This window comes from Malus domestica, chromosome 15 (assembly GCF_042453785.1).
Source record: "Malus domestica chromosome 15, GDT2T_hap1".
Lineage (NCBI taxonomy): Eukaryota > Viridiplantae > Streptophyta > Magnoliopsida > Rosales > Rosaceae > Malus > Malus domestica.
Genome location: NC_091675.1, coordinates 1,014,933 through 1,024,720, shown reverse-complemented (window position 1 = coordinate 1,024,720; position 9,788 = coordinate 1,014,933). Strand labels below are relative to the sequence as shown.

The 9,788-nt window shown below is 39.7% G+C and overlaps 1 protein-coding gene and 1 non-coding gene across 2 annotated transcripts; one reads left to right on the top strand and one right to left on the bottom strand.

Moving 5' to 3' along the window:
• Positions 1 to 2,571: 2,571 nt before the first annotated feature.
• TRNAE-CUC (transfer RNA glutamic acid (anticodon CUC)) lies at positions 2,572 to 2,644 on the top strand. Its single transcript has one exon. It is a non-coding gene; the product is annotated as a tRNA-Glu (tRNA).
• Positions 2,645 to 5,059: 2,415 nt separating this feature from the next.
• LOC103450409 (probable LRR receptor-like serine/threonine-protein kinase At4g36180) lies at positions 5,060 to 9,768 on the bottom strand. The gene has a single exon (XM_008389750.4). The coding sequence runs from the start codon at positions 8,602 to 8,604 to the stop codon at positions 5,167 to 5,169; it is 3,438 nt and encodes a 1,145-aa protein (XP_008387972.3). The 5' UTR covers positions 8,605 to 9,768; the 3' UTR covers positions 5,060 to 5,166.
• Positions 9,769 to 9,788: the final 20 nt, after the last annotated feature.

Below are 9,788 nucleotides of genomic sequence, written 5' to 3'. Positions count from 1 at the left end.
GTTGTATGTACTTATTGGTTTGCCCTTTATTCCTCTCTTTTCCTGCTTTTGCTCAATTTCATAACTTGCACCTGACAGCGCCGAAAGACTTAATCTAAGTTCTCCTGAATCATGGACGTTAAAGAATGTTAAGGCCAAAGTGTTCGTAACTATTTGCCTCGCTACGTGTTTAACTTTGCATCACATAGTTTATTTGAGACGGTATCACTTTAACGTCTATGTTTTCTCGTATGTTTTGAGATAGTTATTTTTGGCAAACAAATATTAGTACGTAAGGGGAGAATTTGACTACGACGGATATGCTACGGTGGTGAAATCTAAGTTAGTTCTTAATGACCACTTCAAATATTTAAGCAGAACATCATTCAATTTCATAGTAGTGGCTTGGTGTAGGTTAAGGTATATTTCTTAGGAAAACTAATGAAAATTTCAAAAAAAAAATTAGTTTGAATGAAAAATGACAAATAAAGATGTAGTGAATAGTACCAGAGACGGGTAAAAATATGTTTTTTTCGTTAAAAGCAAACAGTACCGGAAATATTTTGTTAAAACTTTCTTATTTCTTTTCTGTAGTTATTCTAATTCCCGCCAAATGACAAATTCTCAATCGGGTGCCACGTGTCGAGCCCTGAAGACAGGTGAAAGTAGCCGTTAAGATACGACGTCTCCCTTCAGGGCATAGGCGTCTTTATCGGAAAAAGAGATGCAGAGGCGTCGGGACCCACGGAAGTGTCGGACCCCTACGCTAATCAGATTCTTTGGGCATTGCACGTCGGATTTTAGTCGATAAAGTGTTGACCATCACGTGGTCCCTGACCGGTCCAAAGAGCATTCGATGTGAACCGACACTGACCTTTTCCTTCGATATTTTTTTTAGAGATGTGATATCCACACATTCATTTTCTTCTCCCACATCTTTTTTATTTTTGACCGTTGGATCGGATGAATTGAAGACGATCAAATGACAGAAATTAACAAAGGGTGTGTGAAAAGTAAAAAAAAATGTGTGGATAACACATCTTTTTTTTTATTATACTTTATTTCCTAAATTCTTTGCCATCTTATATCAAACGAATTCATCTAAACACATTTTATATAAGTTATTCTCTGATAAAATGCTCTCGTCTATAATTCACCCCATGCAACAAACATCTAATATGCATGTGTGACTTTAACGCTAAGACCATCTCCAACCCTTGGCTTAAAATTTAAAATTTTTAGTCTAGAAATTTAGATTTTAACCCAAAAATAGTTTTTCTGCTTCAACCCGTATGGTCTAAAATTTTAACACTAGATTATTAAAGAAAGAATTTAGACTATTTTTTTTTTCTTAAAGTAACTTTAAAAAATATATATATGCAGGCGATCTTAATTTAATTTTATGAACATTTTAACTTAAAAATATTTAGATTATGATAAATACTGAAAAATCACTAATCGACACCATGAAACTCGTTAAACACTATGAAAAAATATGAAACAAATTAAAGATTTTTTTTAATTACTTTAGCCGTTAGAGTTAAATTTGGACTGTTAAATTTTTTTTTTTACCATTGAATTTCATAAAATTAGATCTTAACTATTGGATTTAATGAATTTAAAAATAAAAATCTTGTTTGTAAGAGAAAATTTCTGGTGATTGAAACAGTTGTAAGCAATAATAGGACTGGCACATGGAAAACTGTGTGGTTGTTGTGGATCCCACAACTGCATCAGACTGCGACATCACCACTGAGTAATAAGAACAAAGAACAGAGATGATAATAGAGAGGTTGCAGAGTACGTGACCAAGTGAAAAAAGTGAAAGGGATGGTTAAAATGAAGGTGAATTTCATTGAGGATGGGCATGCACGATGGATGTATAACAAATATCAAATGAAAGTCGACAACACATTTAATCGGGTCATGAAAAACGAACAGACCATCGAACAAACTTTTCACTGTATTCAATTGCATGACATGTCGTTCTCACTTCCATTGCAATTGCATGCATTTCATAACTCGCTCGTGCCATTCAGAGGCTACCAATACCACCATCTATTACGAGAGAAATTTTCATGTATCGTTTGTTGTATACCTATTATTTTATATCTTTTGTCGTTTGTTTTGACGGAAGTGATTTGAATGACATGAATGACTTGAATAAGTTATTATTGCTCCCTTCCAGGTCATTATTGGCATCTAATTCACAAATGCATTGTAATCGGGTATTGACCCAACATGACTATGTGCAATACTACTAAATACAAAAACACATTAAGCAAGTGTTGACTTCATATTTATAATCCCATCTTTTGAAGAAAAAAAACTTGAGTACGGGAGCTTGACTAGCTAGAACCGTCTGCATTGAAAATTGCAGCCTATTTGAAGTCGAAAGGTAACAAAATACAACCTATGTGCAATGTTTGTATTAGCAAACCATGGTGTAAATCATCCCTCAGTTTTTCCTATAGGCATTTAAGCATACAAGTGTAACAAAGATACAATTCAAAAATTCAAAGATTTGATGCGTGAGGACTCTTACTGATTAGTGCACTATTTATAACGTATGCGTGCAACTTACATCAACAATCCGTTGTAGTCTAGTTGGTCAGGATATTCGGCTCTCACCCGAAAGACCCGGGTTCAAGTCCCGGCAACGGAAACATTATTATTTTTTTTTATAACTTTTTGCTTTTGGGTGTTTAATTTCATATGGGCCTATGGCCAATGGCCCAATTTCTTACATTACCAAGCCCTTACTTTTATTTTTGGTTTCATAATTTCATATGGGCTTATGCCAAAGGCCCAATTTCTTACATTACAAGCCCATATTTTTATCTTTGGTTCCATTTTTCAACTGATTACTTGCTCCTTCCTCCTTCCCATTCTCATAGTGTGTGCCTCACGTCAGTCAAAGGAAAATAATTTCCGCATACCTGTTTCCTCCATGATTCTCTTTTAATTGATTTAATTTCAATTTAAAGACTAGAAAAAATTCAGAGATTGCATGTGTAGAAAAAAGTGTGCGGATATCATTCTCCTCAGACAAATGTCAAGGTCTGAGTGAATTAGAGGCAAATAAGGGTAAAGTCTATGAGAGTGACATGTCTTTGCAATTGAATAGTGAGTGGTACTTCCTGCTCCTTTACTTTAGTGGTCTGTTCGTTTTCATGATATTTTATAGGGTCCATTTAGACCACATTGAACTAACTTGCTAATAGAAATAAAACCGACTTTTTTTTAAAAAAACTTCAAAAGGAGATCAGCTGTAATTTTGCCATGCTTGTCCACTCTTTCAAAGATAAAAAAGACTCGCAAAAGATTTTGGTCTACCTGGCCACTAAAATAAGGGAAAGGATCCTCTCTGGATTCCTTCCAGTCGGATCCTCAAGATCTCAAAAATTACTTGCAAGGCTTGCCTCCAACAGAGTCGGATCCCTTCGGTTCGATTTTCTTTTGAACGGATAGAATTGAAGGATCCTCTAAATTTAGATGAAAGAGATCCGAAGATAATCATTTCCTTTTTTTTTTTGTCAAATAATAAATTTTGTTCGATTAGATGTTAAATTAGTCATCAACGAAGTTTAAACTTATATTGTAATGTAAGAACTCAACTTTTTTCCACCATTGTGGTAAAATATTATTTGCCAAAATAAAACGCACTTGGTCACATCAATGCTGTTGGAAGAGATAAGGGACCACGTGCTGGCAGCAACATAAAAAAAAAAAAAAAAAAAAACCACGTGCCGGTTAACAATATCCTAATAATATCCGACGTGCAAGCAAGGCCCAAAGAATCTGATTAAGGGACCACGTGCCTAGCGAACGTTCTATCTTAACGGCTACTTTCACCTCTCTATAGGACTAGCCACGTGCTTCACCCCAAATGAGCTAACTTACACACCCAATCATACACAGATTCGGTGAGTCCCATGCCCAGTAGCGGAGGGAAAGGGGGGTCAATGGGTTCACATGACCCCAACAACTCTATATTACTCCACACTATATTTTTTCTATTGATCCCAATACCCCAATAACAACTTCCAATAATTAAGTTCAGCATTTGCTTACACACTTTATATTTATGAACACATTTTTTTTAAATGAGAAGGAGTGAGGGAGAGAGAGAGAGAGAGAACGTGTGGGGGGGAGTGAGAGGTTTTTGTTTTTGTTTTTTATTTTTTATTTTAAATATTAGAGGTATTTTAACATCACCTGTAGGTGAAACTTCAATAAAAAGAAGTAAAATTTAGACCTGTGAAATTACATTATTGCTCACATTTTTTTTGTATGATAGAAGATTAAATAGTCTTTTCACTGTCTTTTGGTTGACAAAGAGGATTTCATTAATTAATAGAGATGTATGCATGCTTGCTTTAATTTTCATTATTTATTAAAACACTATATTAATCAACAGTATTTCATAGTGAGTTCAATGAATTAAAAAGATTGATCAATAATCTTGCACAAAAGTTGGTGTATTTGCTTATGGCAGCCAATTCCTACCTCAGCCACTGCCCATGCCAATATTGTTCTATACCAATAATACATGTGTGAAGCATACGTTGTAACACCAACACTAATAGTATTACCTGTACATGTAAATCACTCTCATGTTTAAAATAAAAAATTTACCCCCGTTAGCATTAGGAAAGTTGATAGCTTCATCACGATAGTCCATATTTTCAAAAACAGAGAAGCCTTGTAGAGAAATTTCAGCCTCTCTTAAGCCACTACTGCTAGATTCATGAGCGCTAATAACTTGTGTGAATACGGGAAATAAATCTATTCCTTCAAAAATTTGAAATCTTACTTTGGATCTAAGCTCAATAGAATAAAAAATAAAAAAAAAAGAACTTTAACGAAAAACTCTCAGTACTGTTCACTTTAACGAAAAACCACATTTTTACACTAAAAAGTCAATCCTGTTACTATTCAGTTTACCTTTTATTTTGTCATTATCATTAAAACTCAAAGTTTTCAAACCCTTTTAATTAGTTTTCCTAAAAAAAATGAAGTGGTCCCATGGCGCAGTTAGGTCATAGTTAATTGAGCAAAATTAGGAAAAACACAAGAATAAAGGCCAAACATATGGTAGAAAATGAATTAATCAAAAACCTAAAACTGCGGGAACGAAGATAATGTAGTCTTTTTTTTTTTTTTTAATAAAACTGAGATTGAAAATTAGGCTGGTGAAGGCAGAGAGGTCGGATCAGCTGAGGACGGGATGTCGGGTCCGACTCTGCAACCTTCAAGCATGAACACAATGTCGGCAATGGATGGCCGATCAAGCGGATCAGGAGCCGTGCAAAGAAGCCCCACTTTCACTCCCAACAAGAACTCTTCCCAATCCGAAGATTCCGGGTCTAGTTCCAGCAGCCCGGGCTCCAGCAGCTCAGAAACTTGACCTCTCTGAAGTTGCTTCTTCACCCACTTCACAATGTCTTCGTCTTGAGTAAATGTCACCGGATTCCTCCCGGTCAATATCTCCAGCAATACGATCCCAAAACTATACACATCGGCTTCTTTCGTTGCTTGCCCTGTTAATGCAGCTTCGGGGGACACATAGCCTAGGGAGCCAATAGCGGTTGAAGACGAGGATGCTTTTGCTGGTGTGGCTATGGTTAGCCGGTCTAGACCAAATTCGGATAAATGGGCTTCGAAATCAGCATCGAAAAGAACATTTTGAGGCTTTACATCGCCGTGTACCATTGAGGCAGAGTGCAGGTAGGCTAATCCACGAGCAATGCCGAGTGCTATGAGGTGCCGCATTGGCCAATTTAATACATGCCCGTCTTGGTGAGATGCCTCTTGTAGAAGGGCGCCTAAGTTTCCATTCGGCATGTAATCGTACACAAGGAGCCTCACGTCAGGAGCACCGGCATAATAGCCTCGTAGAACTGTCAGGTTTCGATGCTTCACCTTGCCAAGATCTTCAGCTTCTTTGCGGAAGCCACCTTCATCAAGAAAACCATCAGTAAGACGTCGAATTGCGAGCACCATTCCATCTTGAAACATAGCCTTGAATACCAATCCATATCTTCCTCTGCTAAGCACATTTTCCTCATCGAATTGTCTTGTAGCTTCTAATGCCTCTGCATACGTGATCTTGCTATTGAACATCACGAGTTTTGGCCCTCCATTAGCGCCACTTCCCCGGCTGCTTTTATCCCCTGAGCTTGTTCGAGGGCTAGTTCGCTTCTTCTGCACCCCAATTACTGTTTCTCTGAGCTTTTTCCGCCATCGCAGTAGGCTGTAAATATAGCCACAACAACACAATGCCAGCAGGAAAGCTCCACCCACAGCCACCGCAATTAATAAAGTCAACCTGTTTCTTTTTCTCCTTCTCACATCTGCACATTCTCTATCCAATGGCTTCCCACATAAATCTCCATTCCTTGCAAACACAGAAGGATCATTGAACTGAGAACCGAGTGGCTTCGGTATCTCTCCAGCAAGGTTGTTGTATGACAAATTCAGGTATTTCAAGTTAGGGACGAGGAGCGACAGACTTTCAGGGATGGTGCCACTCAGATTGTTAGAAGAAAGATCTAACGCTGTGAGGTTCAATAACTTAGGCAATGAGTTTGGTATGTGACCTGAAAGTTGATTCGCATCTAACAACAGAGAAGTCAGAGAAGAGCATTTTGAAATCTCCTCTGGGATTTTGCCGGTCAGCTTATTCTGACCTACATTGAGTTCTTTCAAATTGGACAGGTGAGATATATCACCTGGAATTTTGCCTTCTAATTGATTAGAGCGAAGCTCAAGTACCTGAAGATTCAAACAATCTCCAAGCTCTTGTGGGATTGTACCCGAAATACGATTTCCAGACAAAGATAGAACAAGTAAAGAGTTGAGAAATCCGTAAGTGGTAGGAATATCACCAGTAAAAGCATTGGAAGATAGGTTAAGATAGATCAAACTAATCAAGCTACTAAAACCTTGAGGGACATCTCCTGATAAGTGATTTTCCTGCACAGCAACAACTTGTAAATTTGGCAACCCGAAAATCTGAATCGGCAACTCCCCAGAAAGCTTCTGTTTACTCAAATCCAGTGTTTCAAGCTTCATCAAACCGCCAATGCTTGCAGGAACACTTCCAGAAAACTCACAATTGCTCAAATTCAAAACCTGCAAGCTTTTCAGCTCTCCAACATTAATAATCTCACCGGAAAACTTGTTATTACTCAGATTCAAACTAGTCAAGTTGCTTAGCTGCATCGTGAGCTCATCTGGAACTTTCCCAGTCAGATTATTGTTGCTCAAATCCAAAGATTCGAGCTTTGAAAGTGCCCCTAAATTTGACGGAATGGCACCAGAGAATAAATTCCCACCCAAAGACAACACCTTCAAGCTCCTCATTCCTCCTAAAAAAGAAGGGACTTGACCCAAAAATCTGTTTCCTTCAACATCAAGGACCTGTAACAAACTACATTTCACAATCTCACCGGGAATTTCACCACTCAGCGAATTATTCGCCACCCGAAACTCCTCCAACTGGAGAAGATTGCCAATCTTCGCCGGCAATTGACCCGAAAACATGTTTCCAGAAAGATCTAGAATTCTCATAATTGTTGTCACGTTTGTCAACCAAGATGGGAAGGGGCCACTTATCCGATTGGATTTTAAGTCCAAAACCCCCATTGCACTCGAACATTTTGAGATATCTGGCGGCTGAGCCATGCTCGTGAGTGCATTGAATCCGAGCTCCACAATCCTCAACGACGAGTCGTTGTTTGCAGTACTGCACAACAACGACGCGGGGACCGCTCCTGACAGGTTGTTCCGCGACAGCGACAACACCTGAAGCTTTGGCATCGCTCCGATCGTCGTCGGAATCAGACCTCTCAGCTCGTTGTCGTCCGCGCTCAAATGCACTAGCGACGAGCAATTGGAAATCGCCGACGGCAGAGTACCGTGCAGCTGGTTCGAGTCCAGCCACAGATACTCAAGATTCTTGAGACCTCCGATGGTCGCCGGAACCCCGCCGGAGAACCGATTGAACGAGAGATTGATCAGCTGGAGGCTTGATTCGGCAGATAAGTTCGCCGGAATTTCACCGGAGAATGTGTTCGAGGAGAGGTCAAGGTACCAGAGGCTCACCGGAATGTCGCCGGATATTTTTCCGGAGAGGAAATTATGGGCGACATTAAGGATTTGGAGGTTGGTGAGGTTCAAAATCGCCGGCGGAAGAGTCCCGGTGAGCGAGTTGCCATGCAGGTACATGGCCCGTAACAGAGCGCATTGCGAGAGAGAGGGAGGTATAGAGCCGTTGAAGTTGTTGCTGTAGAGGCTGAGCTTGCGGAGGTCGCGGAGGCTGGCGAGGTGGTCAGTGATTCTTCCGCCGAGGTGGAGACGAGGCAGGCGGAGTTCCTGAACTCGGTTGCTGTAACAGACGACGCCGCGCCAGTCGCACGGGGCTGACGGCGTGGACGAATCCCAGCCGTCGAGAGCGCCAAGAGGGTCGTGGAGGTTACGCTTAAACGCCGTTAACGCTTGGATCTCGGAGAGTGACGTTTCTGGACTCGGCCGTTGAGCCGCCGTTAAGGTGGCGGGAAAATAAATTGTAGGAATAACAATTGTTATGAGGAAAAGGAAGAAGTAAGTGGCCGTCGCCATGAGAGAGGTCAAAGAGAGAGAGCACTGGAAAGCAAAATGGGCTGGGTTTATATACTAATTATGCTGAGTGTGGGGTGCATGCTGCTGGGTTTGCGGTGGGGTTTTGTGGCGGTGGTGGGAGGAGCTAGATCGAGAAAGACGGAGTCGGATCGAGAGGCCGCCATTGTCGCAGATGAGAAAGCGAAGAAGATCTGCTCAGAGGAAACAGATGGCGGAGTGAAAGAGGGACAGATTTAGGGTTTCTAACTTCCGTGTGAGGCTGTGAGCTGCTGAGTGATACTAATGACTGAAGTGGTGGTGTGTTATGGTGTGGCCAGATGTACGGGAAGTTCATAACCACGCAAATGGACTGATGCCACGTGGAAAGGTCGTACTTGGTTCGCTGTTGGAGTCAAAAAGTTTGAATCTCGAACAAGCTGATAGTCTCTTTTGGGTGAAGTCTTGCGTACTTTTGGACGAAGATTGCGACAAAAAAAGGGAAAAGCAAATCTCAGGACTCCCCTTTTTATTTATTTATTTATTTTCTTTTTAGTTTGAATAAAAAAAAGGAGGAGAGAGAAAAATGGGTATAATAATTGGAGGAGGCCCCACGAAAAAGGTCAATGATGTTGTCCATGACGACTCTGGGAAAATATGGGGAAGATGGCGATTGGCGGGAGAAAATTTCAAATGTGCATTTAATTGCGACGGTATTCCAACTCAATCAAATAGTATTTTATGTGTTGAATTATAACATGGCAACCGATATGGTGGGTTTTAAGGGGAAACGACTTACGCTCCCTCTCTATTCTTTATACTCCTTGTATTTCTACTTCTACTCGCATGATCGAATAACTTAACTATGAAATAAGAGATAAAAACAAACAGGATAGTGAGAGAATCATTTCTATCTTGATCGGTTTGGAATACCATCATAGTTGCTTTGCGGTTAGAGGTAAGTTGGAATAACTCCACAGGTGCTTATGGCCTTTAACTCTCACTCCCACCGTAATGAAAACAACAAAATACAGGTTCAAAAAAATAAATAAATAAATAAAAAGAACTTGAAAACTTTGAGTTTTAACGATAAGAATAAAATAAAGAGGTAAAGTGAATAGTACCAGAATTGACTAAATGTAAAAAGGGGTTTTTTATTAAAGTAAACAGTACCTGGAGTTTTTTTGTTAAAATTCCTTTAAAAAAAT

What these genes read in the sequence shown, in the direction of transcription:
- LOC103450409 (XM_008389750.4), bottom strand. Translation starts at nt 8,604, where the DNA reads ATGGCGACGGCCACTTACTTCTTCCTTTTCCTCATAACAATTGTTATT.